This window comes from Entelurus aequoreus, linkage group LG05, assembly GCF_033978785.1.
Source record: "Entelurus aequoreus isolate RoL-2023_Sb linkage group LG05, RoL_Eaeq_v1.1, whole genome shotgun sequence".
NCBI lineage: Eukaryota > Metazoa > Chordata > Actinopteri > Syngnathiformes > Syngnathidae > Entelurus > Entelurus aequoreus.
In genome coordinates this window covers 27,147,469-27,164,690 of record NC_084735.1, presented here as the reverse complement: position 1 = coordinate 27,164,690, position 17,222 = coordinate 27,147,469, and the positions used below count along the sequence as shown (strand labels likewise).

Sequence of the window (17,222 nt, the reverse complement as noted above, 5' to 3'; positions counted from 1 at the left end):
GCAGCTGGCTGATTGACACCAGGTGTGGCCAGGTGCCAATCAGCCACAGCTGAGGGGAACAGCACTCAGGGAGACTAGCAGGAAACTGAACCAAAATAAGAGCGTTTACAGGAAATAAAGACAGAGGGAAAACCAAAACATAACTAAACTGTCAGGGACAAGCCTGACACTTTAAGGTTTATTGGCGCTCCGTACGTCCGTGTACACAGCGGCGTTTCAAAAAGTTATACATTTTACTTTTTGAAAACGATACCGATAATTTCTGATATTACATTTTAAAGCATTTATCGGCCGATAATATTGGCACTCCGATATTATCGGACATTCTTAGAAAGGACAGATGTAAAAAAAGTATAATAAATTAAAAAAGTGGGGACCACTGTGATAAATGATCGAATTCACGACTATAATAAATGAATAAATCTGACATCTGATATTGAGATAATTATCATATGCAACTTTTATACATTTTATGTTGGAAGTGTTGTTTTTGTATTCTTTTTTAGCACACTCAAAATTCACTTGGAAAGTAGGAGGTGGGCGTGGTTACGAGGGAGCTGGGTGGGCGTGGTCCTGCCCCCTCGTATGCGCGCGCACTCGGGCAAGTGCCGCTGAATGGAGGGGAGGGAGACGCTGCAGGTAGTCAGCGGCAGTAACAGCAGCATCAGCGCTTCCGGGAAGAGGAAGAAGAAAAGGAAGAAAAAGAAGAAGAAAAGGTCCAAATTAGCGCACCTGGGACGACAACTGTCTCCACAAAGTGAATATCGCGGGCGTCGACGCCATGGGCTCGCACTGGAAGAACACGTAACTCTCTTGAAGAAAAGAACTCTGAACACAACCGCGGGGATGTTGTGAGATAGTCACGCCAAAGTGGATTATTATTGTTGTCATTTATGAAGATGATGATGATGATGATGATGATCGCGACGTGTTCTCTCAGCATCGTAACGGTGGTGCTGTCCAACTTGCACCTGTCCACGGGCAGCAACCGACATGCGGTGTACTGGAACAGCTCCAACATACTGTAAGTGCACACCCCCTCCTTTATTTACATACACGCCTGCGTGTGCGTGTGCGTGTGCGTGTTGTGCTAGTGGTCCTACATCCACCTCCATGACAGCTTTGTGCCTTTTGTTGCCTGCACTAAAAAGATGCGGGTAATGCAACATTGTGATAAGACCCTACTTTTCAACAATGGGGGACAAAGCCAGACAATAATAAAGGACTGCAGCACTTAAAAAATAAATAAAAAAAATTGTAGCCTGTATTGTTCAGTTGAAAATATATATATAATATTTGCCCACTATTTCCATACAGAGGCGCTTCAAATCTGTCTGATTGCCAGGGGCGTCTTTGTCTAGTCCCCCCCCCCCGGCCCCCAAGTATGTTTTTAATTGGGACATTTTATAATACTAAAATTGTATAATTTTTTTTCTTGTTTATGACCAAAAAGCACCAATACCATCCAACTTATTGATAATGGCTTTCAATCCTAAAATGAAGTATAAAAAAATAAGAGCATAATAAATCAATGCAAATTAATTTCCCCCCAAAATATATTAATTCTAGCCTGCACTATTACAGTAGAAAATGTAATACATTTTAAAGGGATTTTTTTGTGGTAATAAAAAGAGATTGTCTTGCAGGAGTGTTCCAAATATGTCACATGACAAAAGGGCGTGTCTTGTGCTTAGTTTTCAATGTAGAAAACTGAAGTTTAGTTGTGATGTATAGTCATTTTTTTCTGGTTTGTGATCAAACGTGCTCAAAAATGTTCCAAAACTGTACAATTGATTGACAACAAGGCTTTGATTCTTTGAATGAAATATGATAAAAGAGCAATTTTTTGTGCTGTAAAAAATAGGACCACAATAAATCAATAAAAACGTATCTTTTTAAATATATATTAATTGTAGTCTGCACTATTCCATTTTTTTTTTTAAATAAAAAATATTGGTTTGACTGGACATTATTTCCTTGCAGGAGTGCTCCAAATCTGTCACATGACACTGGGTGTGTCTTGTGCTTAGCCCCCTTCAAGCCCCCCAAATTATTTTTCAAATTAGAAAACGGAAGTTTAGTTGTGATGTATAGTCATTTTTTTCTGGTTTGTGATCAAAAATGGACAAGGACGTTCCAAAACTGTACAATTGATTGATAACATGGCTTTGATTCTTTGAATTAAATATGATAAAAGAGCATTTTTTTGTGCTGTAAAAAATAGGATCACAATAAATCAATAAAAACTTACTTTTTAAATATATATTAATTCTAGTCTGCACTATGCCATTATTATTTTTTTAATAAAAAAGATTGGGTTGACTGGACATTATTTCCTTGCAGGAGTGCTCCAAATCTGTATCATGACACTGGGCGTGTCTTGTGCTTAGCCCCCTTCAAGTCCCCCGAATTATTTTTCCAATTTAAAAAGCTGAAGTTTAGTTGTGATGTATAGTAATTTTTTTCTGGTTTGTGATCAAAAATGCTCAAAAATGTTCCAAAACTGTACAATTGATTGACAACATGGCTTTGATTCTTTGAATGAAATATGATAAAAGAGCAATTTTTTGTGCTGTAAAAAAAAGGACCACAATAAATTAATAAAAACGTATATTTTTAAAAATATATTAATTCTAGCCTGCACTATTCCATTTTTTTTTTTTAAATAAAAAATATTGATAAAAGAGCAGTTCTTTTGTGCCGTAAAAAAATAGAACCACAATAAATCAATGCAAACTTATTTAAAACAAAAATAATAATTCTTGTCTGTACTATAAACAATTTTTTTTTCTAATAAAAAAGATTGGGTTGACTGGACATTATTTCCTTGCAGGAGTTTCTCCAAATCTGTCACATGACACTGGGCGTGTCTTATGCTTAGCCCCCTTCAAGTCCCCCAAATGACTTTTCAATTTAGAAAATTAAAGTTTAGTTTTGATGTATAGTCATCTTTTTCTGGTTTGTGATCAAAAATGCACAAGGATGTTCCAAAACTGTACAATTGATTGATAACGTGGCTTTGAATCTTAGAATGAAAGATAATAAAAGAGCAGTTTTTTGTGCTGTAAAAAAATAGGACCACAATAAATCAATGCAAAGGTATTTAAAAAAAAAAAAAAAAAAAAATCTTGTCTGTACTATTAAAACATTTTTTTTCTAATAAAAAAGATTGGGTTGACTGGACATTATTTCCTTGCAGGAGTTTCTCCAAATCTGTCACATGACACTGGGCGTGTCTTGTGCTTAGCCCCCTTCAAGTCCCCCAAATGATTTTTCAATTTAGAAAACTGAAGTTTAGTTGTGATGTATAGTCATCTTTTTCTGGTTTGTGATCAAAAATGCACAAGGATTTTCCAAAACTGTACAATTGATTGATAACATGGCTTTGAATCTTAGAATGAAAGATAATAAAAGAGCAGTTTTTTGTGCTGTAAAAAAATAGGACCACAATACATTTGAAAAAATATGTATTAATTCGAGTCTGCACTATTACATTATTTATTTATTTTTAAATACAAAAGATTGGGTTGACTGGACATTATTTCCTTGCAGGAGTGCTCCAAATCTGTCACATAACAGTGGGCGTGTCCCCCTGAATATGTTTTCAATTGGGACAATTTAGAAAAATATAATTTTGTTTTGTTGTAGGGTGATTTTTTTCTTGTTTATGACCTTATATGGACAGACATTTTTGAAAACTGCACAATTGATTAATACTTGCTTTAAATCCCAGAATGAAGGAGAATAAAATAGCAGGTTTTCATGTGGTGAAAAAACAAGACCATATTAAATCAATGCAAAACTTTACTTTTTTTTGGGGAAATATTTCTACCCTGTACTATTCCGTTGAAATGAAAAAAAATGTTAGAGAAATGTTCAAAGGAATAGAAGAAGAATGGCTCAACTGGGCAATATTTTCTTGCAGAAGTGCTCCCAATCTGTCACATGACCCCCTTCAGGTCGCCCCAGGCATTTTAAATGTTGATTTAGGTCTGCCATTCTCCTCAAGTTAAGGCGTTCTATTGTTGTTCTGGTTGCTCATTGTCACACTGAAAGAGGTGTACTCGGTAACGTACGTTCGAGTCCCACCAATGGTACGCAGGCTCCATTTAGAGGTGCCTACAGTAAACACCAGATATTAAAATAAAAATAAAAAAATGACCTGAAACCCTTTTAAAGGTGTCCAGTCATGTGACTCCCTTTCACTTTAAGCTGCCATCTTTTGTGCAAGGCTCCTTAAGTATGCGAGACACACACCCTGCACACACACTCCTGGAGGTTGCTTAGCTCAGGTAAGTCTCGCGTCTCAACTTGCTGTGGGGCGCAGATCGATGTAGACGCGGGCCGCCTCCGTCTCCTCATTAGCAAATCCATGGTTCTCACATTCTTTTATCTCCTCTCCTCATGCGACCTCGCCGCGCCTCCTTCCACGTCCATCCATCCTCCATTTGTATTCGCCTCCTATCGCCTCCATCCATCTCATACTTGCTTATTTTCCTCCTTTTTTTTTTTTTTTCTTGCCGTGTCTTACCCAGACGGCCTGTCCTTCTCAATTCCCCCTTCTTTTAATTTCCTGCTTCTCATTACCAGAAGCTCCATCTGCTGCTGGTCATATCCCCAGCACTCAGCTGGGAGTACAAATGCAGCAGATGATTAGTATTAGGGCTTGAATGGAGGCTGCTTGTGCCACCCTGGTACTACCAAGTCATGGCCAAGAAATAATCACAAACACTGCGAACGCTAACAAATGCCCTTTAAGATCGAACAATTCAGAATAGTCACACAAAACACGCTTCAAACTTCAGTTCTTGCAACACTTAACCCTTTCTAACCCTAGATCAGTGGTTCTCAAAACAAACCCCAAAACTGTAAATCGTAAATAAAAACAGAATACAATGAATTGCAAATCCTTTTCAACTTATATTCAATTGAATAGACTGCAACGACAAGATACTTAACGTTCGAACTGGAAAGCTTTGTTATATTTTGCAATTATTAGCTCATTTGGAATTTGATGCCTGCAACATGTTTCAAAAAGGCTGGCACAAGTGGCAAAAAAAGACTGAGAAAGTTGAGGAATGCTCGTCAAACACTTATTTGGAACATCCCACAGGTGAACAGGCTGCGTGCCATGATTGGGTATAAAAGCAGCTTCCATGAAATGCTCAGTCATTCACAAACAAGGATGGGGCGAGGGTCACCACTTTGTGAACAAATGCGTGGCCAAATTGTTTAAGAACAACATTTGTCAACCAGCTATTGCAAGGAATTCAGGGATTTCACCATATACGATCAGTAATATCATCAAAAGCTACAGAGAATCTGGAGAAATCACTGCATGCCTGTGACCTTCGATCCCTCAGGCGGTACTGCATCAAAAGGCGATATCAGTGTGTAAAGGATATCACCACATGGGCCCAGGAACACTTCAGAAAACCGCTGTTAGTATCTACAGTTCGTTGCCTACATCTGTAAGTGCAAGTTAAAACTCTACTATGCAAAGCGAAAGCCATTTATCAACAACACCCAGAAACGCTGCCGGCCTCGCTGTGCCCGAGCTCAAAGTGGAAGCCTACTTTTTCTTCAGCACCTGCACTAAGCAAACTCGTCCAAAAATGGCGCCATGGCACAAACAATAACACACCTTTCTGTTTATGTTATTTTCTGCGCATGTCAAAGTATTCCTATTTAAGGTGTGATGCATGAAAATGCACGTCATAATCAGATGATTTTTTTTAGGGTCAGTGTACACAGCAAGATTCTAATCCGAATGATGATCAGATTAAACAAATGTTGTGCATTTGCACGTGGCTACAGACACGCTACGTTATGGTATGCTAGGCTATGGTACCCTATGCTATGTTATGCTATGCTATGTTATGCTATGCCATGTATGCTAAGTAATTGTTTATGTTATGTCACGTAATATGTTATGTTATGCTATGTAACGTAGCGTTAGGCTATGTAACGTTATGCTACATTACGATATGCTACATTACGTTACGCTATGTTATGCTATCTTATGCTAGGCTACATTGTGCTATGGGGTAGGCTAGGCTGTTAAATACATTGCCTGCGCTGTAAATGTATTTAAACAAATTAGCTGTGCTTTGTATTTGTGACAAGTTTTATTATGGCCTCAGTTTTACCGCGGAACAAACTATATCTATTACGTCAAACAGAAAAACTGAAGTCGGCTGTGAGAATGGCGAGGATCAGTTTTACATTCACGAAGAGTAAATTGTGTGTCTTTGTGTCATCTTATCTAACAATTTTAATTAGTCTTTTCTACCAGAGTGTCAAAAAGAGTCATTCATTACAGTCTTAGCACCATTTTGTGTCCGTAAATTAATTCACAGTTATATGGCAAAGTGATAAAAAAGTGTTTCTGCAATGAAATCATGCAAAAAAGTGACCCAGTTTGCAGGAAGCAGACAAATCCTGTGAGGTTTAGTCAGGAATAGACGTGGCCGTAAGGATTTTAAAGGCCTTCAGGTGGTCCTGCTAAAGTCCTGCCTTGTTTAACGCTACGGCGCCTTTCCTCACCTCGCTCTGTTTACGGATCCAAACTGAAGAGGAGGCTGGGAATCAAGGCCAGAGCAACGAGCGAGAAAGAGACCTTCAGGGCCAAACAGCAAGTCAGGGACTTAACGTTGGAGCCTGCAGCACACGGCGCAGATGGCTACCGCACAGCTGCAAGAAATGAGATCACTCGGACGCCAAGCTGTGAGCGTCAAAGTCATGGAAATGGCTTTTTGTGATAGCGCTTGGTCTAACGTGTCTAAAAGTGGGTTTGTCACACGGCAGATGTAATAAATCTCTTGCTGGCCGCAAGTATACCGTCGGTTTTAAAGTCTTCCTTTTTTTTGTAAAGCCAACATCTCCGTTATCCAAACTGCTTTGATTACCACACAGGTGTGTCACCAGCATACCCGCTACATAGTGCCGCTCTCAGTGGTGCGCCTGGCCAACTCGTTACAGATGTCCTCGCTAATGGCTGACTGCGGAGGGAACAACACACACACACACACACACCCACGCACGCAGGCCATTAAATCATCTTGCATCTAAGGCCATCTGCCAATTAGAGGGGGGAGATGTGGAACATCTTGAGAGCGTGCGAGCGCCACGGAGGCCTTGCCTTCCCACAAGCGGCCTTTCATGCTTTCCGCCACCTCCACCCCGACAGGTCTTTGACATGTCTTTCGTAATTGGGCGCACAGAGTCAACTGGGTTAAAACACCTGCTGACAGCTTGGCCACTCTATATTAAAGGCATTCTTTGCATGTTTATATTTAATACAGAGTGGCAAAACGTGTCCATCTTGGTCCATCGCCACGGCAAAGTCAACCCTGAGTTTGACATCAAGCAGGCCAGTCTCGTCTAGATATATAATGCACATCACGGTTTCCCATATATGGTGGGGTGCCACAAGTAAATTTAGGGACGCCACAAATAAAACAAAAAATAAGGGACATTTTTTATCTATCTATCTATCCATATATATACACATACCCCGTTTCCAGATGAGTTGGGAAATTGTGTTAGATGTAAATATAAACGGAATACAATGATTTGCAAATCATTTTCAACCCATATTCAGTTGAATATACTACAAAGACAACATATTTGATGTTCAAACTGATAAACATGTTTTATTTTGCAAATAATCATTAACTTTAGAATTTGATGCCAGCAACACGTGACAAAGAAGTTGGGAAAGGTGGCAATAAATACTGATAAAGTTGAGGAATGCTCATCAAACACTTATTTGGAACATCCCACAGGTGTACAGGCAAATTGGGAACAGGTGGGTGCCATGATTGGGTATACAAGTAGATTCCATGAAATGCTCAGTCATTCACAAACAAGGATGGGGCGAGGGTCACCACTTTGTCAACAAATGCGTGAGCAAATTGTTGAACAGTTTAAGAAAAACCTTTCTCAACCAGCTATTGCAAGGAATTTAGGGATTTCACCATCTACGGTCCGTATTATCATCAAAGGGTTCAGAGAATCTGGAGAAATCACTGCACGTAAGCAGCTAAGCCCGTGACCTTTGATCCTTCAGGCTGTACTGCATCAACAAGCGACATCAGTGTGTAAAGGATATCACCACATGGGGTCAGGAACACTTCAGAAACCCACTGTCAGTAACTGCAGTTGGTCGCTACATCTGTAAGTGCAAGTTAAAACTCTCATATGCAAGGCGAAAACCGTTTATCAACAACACCCAGAAACGCCGTCAGCTTCGCTGGGCCTGAGCTCATCTAAGATGGACTGATACGAAGTGAAAAAGTGTTCTGTGGTCTGACGAGTCCACATTTCAAATTTTTTTTGGAAACTGTGGACGTCGTGTCCTCCGGACCAAAGAGGAAAAGAACCATCCGGATTGTTATAGGCGCAAAGTTGAAAAGCCAGCATCTGTGATGGTATGGGGGTGTATTAGTGCCCAAGACATGGGTAACTTACACATCTGTGAAGGCGCCATTAATGCTGAAAGGTACATACAGGTTTTGGAGCAACATATGTTGCCATCCAAGCAACGTTACCATGGACGCCCCTGCTTATTTCAGCAAGACAATGCCAAGCCACGTGTTACATCAATGTGGCTTCATAGTAAAAGAGTGGGTACTAGACTGGCCTGCCTGTAGTCCAGACCTGTCTCCCATTGAAAATGTGTGGCGCATTATGAAGCCTAAAATACCACAACGGAGACCCCCGGACTGTTGAACAACTTAAGCTGTACATCAAGCAAGAATGGGGAAGAATTCCACCTGAGAAGCTTAAAAAATGTGTCTCCTCAGTTCCCAAACGTTTACTGAGTGTTGTTAAAAGGAAAAGCCATGTAACACAGTGGTGAACATGCCCTTTCCCAACTACTTTGGCACGTGTTGCAGCCATGAAATTCAAAGTTAATTATTATTTTCAACAAAAAAAAAAGTTTATGAGTTTGAACATCAAATATCTTGTGTTTGTAGTGCATTCAATTGAATATGAGTTGAAAAGGATTTGCAAATCATTGTATTCTGTTTATATTTACATCTAACACAATTTCCCAACTCATCTGGAAACGGGGTTTGTATATATATATATATATATATATATATATATATGTATATATATATATATATATATACATACATAGATAGATATACACATCTATATATATATATATATATATATAAGGGGTGTGGTAAAAAATCGATTCGAATTCGAACCGCGATTCTCACGTTGTGCGATTCAGAATCGATTCTCATTTTTAAAAAATCGATTTTTTTAAAAAATTTATTTAAGAACAATTTTTTATTTTTTTAATTTGTATTAATCAATCCAACAAAACAATACACAGCAATACCATAACAATGCAATCCAATTCCAAAACCAAACCCGACCCAGCAACACTCAGAACTGCAATAAGCAGAGCAATTGAGAGGAGACACAACCACGACACAGAACAAACCAAAAGTAGTGAAACAAAAATTAATATTATCAACAACAGTATCAATATTAGTTACAATTTCAACGTAGCAGTGATTAAAAATCCCTCATTGACATTATCATTAGACATTTATAAAAAAAAAAAAGAACAGTAGTGTCACAGTGGCTTACACTTGCATCGCATCTCATAAGCTTGACAACACACTGTGTCCAATATTTTCACAAAGATAAAATAAGTAATGTTTTTGGCTCATTTAATAGTTAAAACAAATTTACATTATTGTAATCAGTTGATAAAACATTGTCCTTTACAATTATAAAAGCTTTTTACAAAAATCTACTACTCCGCTTGCATGTCAGCAGACTGGGGTAGATCCTGCTGAAATTTTATGTATTGAATGAATAGAGAATCGTGTTGAATTGAAAAAGAAAAAATCGATTTTGAATAGAATCGTGACCCCAAAAATCGATATTGAATCGAATCGTGGGACGCCCAAAGATTCACAGCCCTAATATATATATATATATATATATATATATATATATATATATATATATATATATATATATATATATATATATATATATATATATATATATATATATATATATATATATTTTTTTTTTTTTTCTCTACCGCTTGTCCCTTTTGGGGTCGTGGGTGGTGCTGGAGCCTATCTCAGCTGCTATCGGGCAGTAGGCGGGGTACACCCTGGACAAGTCGCCGCCTCATCAAAGGGCCAACACAGATAGACAGACAACATTCACACTCACATTTACACACCAGGGCCTATTTTAGTGTTGCCAATCTTTGAAGGTGGAAGGAAGTCGGAGTACTCGGAGGGAACCCACACAGTCACGGAGAGAACATGCAAACTCATCACAGAAAGACCCAGAGCCCGAGGATCGGACGCACTTTGACTTAAAAACTTAAAGGTGAAGTTATAACACTGAAACGCCCTCAGGAAGAGGTGCTTTAAGACATAGCTAGCTAGCTAGCGGCTAAGGTCCATCCGCCGTCGGCAGTGTTTTAGCCATAGCCATCTTATAAGTAGACGCAGCATGGAGCGCTACTGCCTACTGGCGCTGACGAGACGCGGGACCGCCATCTTGGAGTGGTGATCCGCTCCACTCAGTGCAATTCATTTGGCAGGAGCAATGAACTGTCAGCGCATTTAATTCATCTTACCTCACTGAATACCACTGAATTTCACGCATATTTTTTGTTATACGTGTAGCTATGATAAAGGACACATGTTTTTTGGCGTGTTTTATTATTCATAGTTTGCTTAACAGTAATAAAATATTCTTATATGCTGTAAGTGACCAGACGTCCGAGATAGAAACTGGGAATATAATACCAGAGAAGGGGGAAAAAACGGTCAGCTATTTTTAAGTTGAAGAAACAATATGATTAGGTTATATATACATATGTATATCCTACATAAACAATGTATGAATACATTAGATATCTATACTGTATATCTTAGGGACCTATAGACTGTATCTCTGTTGCTGCAGCAGCAGAGAGTTTATTCTGTCTTGACACTTTGTATTGATGTTTTGTATTACATTCTTCCCTTAAATGATCATGTTTACAGTGATTGTTTTATATGTATTTTTTATGTATGTCGCTTTGGATAAAAGTGTCTGCCAAATACTTCAACATAAACATATATAAACACCTGAAAGTCTTTATATCAGCTAAAACCACCAATCTGTTTCACTGGGTTCAGAATAAAACCAAATTCTGTCTTACCCAACAATGTTAGTATTTTAATATTTTTACTTGAAGACTTATTCCTGGTTACAATTATACTGTTAATAAAGTATTGTCTTATACTTTTCCTAAAATGAGAATGCATCATAATCAGTGGCAGCTGGTGAATTTTGTTTTAGCCATCAGTGTGTGAATGTGTGAATGTGTGTGTGTGAATGGGTGAATGTGGAAAATAGTGTCAAAGCGCTTTGAGTTCCTTAAAAAAAAAAAGGTAGAAAAGCGCTATACAAGTACGACCCATTTACCATTTACCATTTAGGTGGGGCTGAAAGTTTGTAAACCAAACCCCTGTAGGGGGGTCATCCTCCCCAGAAGATTTCTTTGTGATTTCCACATACAAATGAAGCATTCTGGTGCATTCTGACAAAATAATGAAGACAAAATAGAACATTTCATAGGTTTGCAGAGAACTATATACAATATGCACACTGAAGGCATGATGCCACCATAGGTTTGCAGAGGGCTATACACTATATATATATATATATATATATATATATATATATATATATATATTGATTATATACTTCTCAACTCTGGTAATATTATTTTCACAAAATACAACCAATAGTACATTAATGTTAAATCTTAATTGTGAAAAGTAATCCCCTGATTCCTATATTCAACAGTCCGCTCATTTGATCAGGAAAACGCTGAACGCCATTTTTGTTTTCTACCTGTCAACTGTCAGTTTAGGCTGCTCGCCGGCTCCTCATCACCACTTCAAGATGGCGGCCGAATTTCTCGCGTCACAGCAGCCAATGCTGCGTCTACTTATAAGATGTCTATGGTTTTAGCTACTTCTAAATCACTAATCCTCGTCTCCATAGCGACAAATAAAGTAAGTTTCTTACAAGTATCATCCCTGCAGGACGAGGAATAGCTAAACATGTTTCACTACACACCGTAGCTCACCGGCATCAAAATGTAAACAAACACCATGGGTGGATCTGCACCTAACATCCACTGTAATGATATCAAGTACAGGCAGGTATCTAGTCGATACTACTATGATTAGGTCGATTATTTTTTGGCATCACAACATCTTCTTTCGTTCTTTTAAAATGTATACTATGTTTATAAATTCAGGAAATATGTCCCTGGACACATGAGGACTTTGAATATGACCTTTGTATGATCCTGTAACTACTTGGTGTCGGATTGATACCTAAATTTGTGGTATCTTCCAAAACTAATGTAAAGTATCAAACAACAGAAGAATAACTGATTATTACATTTTAACAGAAGTGTTGATAGAACATGTTAAAAGAGAAAGTAAGCAGATATTAACAGTAAATGAATACGTAGATCAAAAATTAATTTTCTACCACTTGTCCTTAATAATGTTGACAAAATAATAGAATGATAAATGACACAATATGTTACTGCATACGTCAGCAGACTAATAGGAGCCTTTGTTTGTTTACTAACTACCGAAAGGCAAGTTGTCTAGTATGTTCACTATTTTATTTAAGGACAACATTACAATAAGGAACATATGTTTAATGTACCCTAAGATTTTTTGTTAAGATACAGCCAATAATGCATTCATCCATCCATCCATTTCTACCGCTTATTCTCTTCGGGGTCGCGGGGGGCGCTGGAGCCTATCTCAGCTACAATTTTATATATATATATATATATATATATATATATATATATATATATATATATATATATATATATATATATATATATATATATATATATATATATATATATATACTACCGTTCAAAAGTTTGGGGTCACATTGACATGTTCTTATTTTTGAAGGAAAAGCACTGTACTTTTCAATGAAGATAACTTTAAGCTAGTCTTAACTTTAAAGAAATATACTCTATACATTGTTAATGTGGTAAATGACTATTTTAGCTGCAAATGTCTGGTTTTTGGTGCAATATCTACATAGGTGTATAGAGGCCCATTTCCAGCAACTATCACTCCAGTGTTCTAATGGTACAATGTGTTTGCTCATTGGCTCAGAAGGCTAATTGATGATTAGAAAACCCTTGTGCGATCATGTTCACACATCTGAAAACAGTTTAGCTCGTTACAGAAGCTACAAAACTGACCTTCCTTTGAGCAGATTGAGTTTCTGGAGAAAAAATTGTTTGGGTGACCCCAAACTTTTGGACGGTAGTGTATATAAGTTAAAGTTAAAGTTAAAGTACCAATGATTGTCACACACACACTAGGTGTGGTGAAATTTGTCCTCTGCATTTGACCCATCCCCTTGTATATACATATATGTATATATGTATATATGTGTGTGTGTGAATTAAAGTGAATTGAACTTTATTTATAGAGCACTTTTCTGTAGAGACTTAAAGCGGTACATAGTGGGAAAAAAGCAGGGAGCAGGTGGGTAAAGTGTCTTGCCCAAGGACACAACAGTAGTTATTAGAATGGCGGAAGCAGAGGTTGAACCTGGAACCCTCAAGTTGCTGGCACGCGTGTTCTACCAAACGAGCCACTCTGCCCCAATATATAAAATATATATATTTTTTTATCAATAAAATATTTACTCTTTTTTACAACATATTTTAACTTTAAAAAAGAGACGATCCTAAAATGTGTCACCTTTGGAATCGTGGTGATTGATAATTATGCACAAAGTGCATATTTTTAAACAACAAAACACTCTCGTATGGTATGTTTTGAAAATGATGGCGTAGGTGTACTCAATAGATATTCCTTTGAGCTTTCTTCTTCCTGTTGGTGTACAGTAGTTGTCTTACTCACGCATTTACCGGTGGCCATGTTGTTGTGGGCGTGTGCTGACCCAGCGAGACGCGGAGGCGGTTACAAGCAGGATGCTTGAGGACGCCAGCACTAAACCTGGCGAGCGTGTGAGATGTTTCCTTGAATGACGTATAAAGACAGTGAGTGGGGGCTGAAGACGGAAAGGACATTTGGAAGCAACTTTGAAGGTTTTTTTGCTTCCGAATGGTGTGTCTTTGGCGGAGATGATAGCCGGGAGAGTTGTGATGCGTGGTAATGTAGACACAGGCCGGCTTATTCATGTGGACCGCTGCTCCGAGACAAAAAGTCAGCCCCAGCATCGCGTTTGCTAGCTGATTACATTCTGCTCGTCCACCTGCAGCTCCGCTCTGCTTCTTGTTCGGTCCCTGCAGCTTTGCATAAAAAAACACATTTGCTCTCTCGTGTTCACTGTAGCGCCTCAATGGCGGCAACACAGATCCCAGGCTGATTGGAAAGCGCGACGTGACCTTTTTCCGGGGGTTTTAAATTGAATCGTCTCTCTTCTGTATTGTATTTCACGGTGTAACTTGATTATTTTCTTCTTGACTTTTAATCTCACCTCTTTGTGTGTCTGTCAAGTCTTTTTTTTGTAGCTGGATCACAAAAAGATCTCACCAACTCCTCGAGAACTTTTTACATGACGGCCGCTAGAAGTGGAAATCTTTGGCCACTTCACGATTACAATTACGATTCGGGAGATACGATTCGATTCAAAATCGATTATTGATGCATCTCCAATTCATGTATATTGTTGCAGTTTTACTTTTCTTTTCCTGTCACTAAATAAGCGTTTATCACTTGCAACTTTTGAAAACAGAGCATTTGAAACAAGAAACAATTGATTTACATTTATTAAATACATGAAAATGTGTGCAAAACTGGAACATACCGTATTTTTCGGACTATAAGTCACAGTTTTTTTCATAGTTTGGCCGGGGGTGCGACTTATACTCAGGAGCGACTTATGTGTGAAATTATTAACACATTACCGTAAAATATCAAATAATATTATTTAGCTCATTCACGTAAGAGACTAGACGTATACGATTTCATGGGATTTAGCGATTAGGAGTGACCGATTGTTTGGTAAACGTATAGCATGTTCTATATGTTATAGTTATTTGAATGACTCTTACCATAATATGTTACGTTAACATACCAGGCACGTTCTCAGTTGGTTATTTATGCGTCATATAACGTACACTTATTCAGCCTGTTGTTCCCTATTCTTTGTTTATTTTAAATTGCCTTTCAAATGTCTATTCTTGGTGTTGGGTTTTATCAAATACATTTCCCCCAAAAATGCGACTTATACTCCAGTGCGACTTATATATGTTTTTTCCCTTCTTTATTATGCATTTTCGGCCCGTGCGACTTATACTCCGGTGCGACTTGTACTCCGAAAAATATGGTACTTATGTTCCAGTTTACCCTCTAATAAAGTACATAATAGAGTACACTATGATAAATAATAATTATATATTAATATTATTAATTTAATATAATATGATACAATAAAGGTGGTGAGGTGGCTTGCTGCAGTTACAACTGTCTGCATTACTTTATTTACAATAAATAAATCAATTATTGACGTTTATTAATGCATCTAAAAATCGATCTCTAACGACGGCCAAGTAGGGATGGGTGATACGGTCTATAATCTTTATCGGCATATACATTGCAGCCTCTCGCGATAACGATATACATCATAATATATTATTCGGCATATAAATATAATCATTTCAAAACATGCTACAAAGGCTCCTAATTTAGCTGCTGACGTATGCAGTAACATATTTCCAGTTGTATTATTAATGAAGTGAATTATATTCATATAGCGCTTTTCTCTAGTGACACACAGTGCTTTACATAGTGATACCCATTATCTAAATTACATTTAAACCAGTGTGGGTGGCACTGAGAGCAGGTGGGCAAAGTATCTTGCCCAAGGACACAATTGCAAGGACTAGTATGGCTGAAGCGGGGATCGAACCTGGAGCGCTCAATTCGCTAGCACGGTCGCTTTATCAACCGAGCCATGTCGCCCCATTAATCAAAACTGTTGTCCGTCTACTTGCTAATTTACATACAGTATTTTGAGCAAAATAAAATTAATAGTGCAAAATAACTAAACTTTGACAGAAACTACTATTGGCTCTGATTTAAAATCCTAAAGTCCTGTAAACAATAACAAATCCAATATAACGATTTTGTGATGATAAAAAATATCAACCTAATCACACGAGTATCGACCATATACTTATACTATACTTGGTATCATTTCTGTCAATCAGCCACCCACATTTGTTTACAGTCAAAAGCTCTAGCTTAGCGGTTACCATGGCTTCTTGTATGAAGTCCTAAAGGCTTGTAAACAATAACAGAAAACGACCGAAAAGACGATTTGGTGATCCATCTATCCATCCATTTTTCTCCGCCGCTTATCCGAATCTGGGCGGCGGGGGCAGCAGTTTAAGCAGAGATGCCCAAACTTCCCTGTCCCCGACCACCTCCTATAGTTACACAGGGGGGACACTGAGGTGTTCCCAAGACAGCTGTGAGACATAATCCCTCCAGCGTGTCCTCGGTCTGCCCCGAGGCCTTGTCCCGGCTGGACATGCCTGAAACACCTCACCAGGGAGGCGTCCAGGAGGCATCCGTCGTAGATGCCCAAGCCATCTCTGCTGGCCCTCTACTCTTTAGTCTCACCCGGAAGACCAAGCTCTTTACCCTATCTCTGATGGTGATCCCAGACATCCTGTACTCGTGACCTTGTCCTTTCGATCATTACCTAAGGCTTGTGACCATAGGTGAGGGTAGGAACGTAGACTGACCGGTAAATTCTGGCTCAGCTCCTTCTTTACCAAAACAGACCGATGCAGTGACTGCATCACTGCCGACGCTGCACCAATCCGTTTGTCAATCTCGCGTTCCATTCTTCCCTCACTCATGAACAAGACCCAGAGATACTTGAAATCATCCACTTGAGGCAGAACTTCACTCCGGACCCTCGGGGTGCACTTCACCCTTTTCTGACTGAGAACCATGGCCTCAGCTTTTGAAACTGAAAAACCCTCCACACCCTGACTGCGCCTAGGAATTCTGTCCATAAAGATAATGAACAGGACCAGTGACAATGGGCAGACCTGGCGGAGTCCAACGTCCACAGGGAACATTTCTGACTTACTACCGGCAATGCGAACCACACTCCTGCTCGGCTTGTACAGGGACAGAATG

At 38.7% G+C, this 17,222-nt stretch overlaps 1 protein-coding gene across 1 annotated transcript in view; it reads left to right on the top strand.

The window, feature by feature from the left end:
• Positions 1-610: 610 nt before the first annotated feature.
• Positions 611-17,222, top strand: part of efna3a (ephrin-A3a) — a 233,023-nt gene continuing 216,411 nt past the window's right edge. The window contains exon 1 of the mRNA XM_062047551.1: positions 611-1,024. Within this exon, the coding sequence (XP_061903535.1) occupies positions 894-1,024 (131 nt within the window). The 5' untranslated portion in view covers positions 611-893. The remainder of the gene's footprint in view (positions 1,025-17,222) is intronic.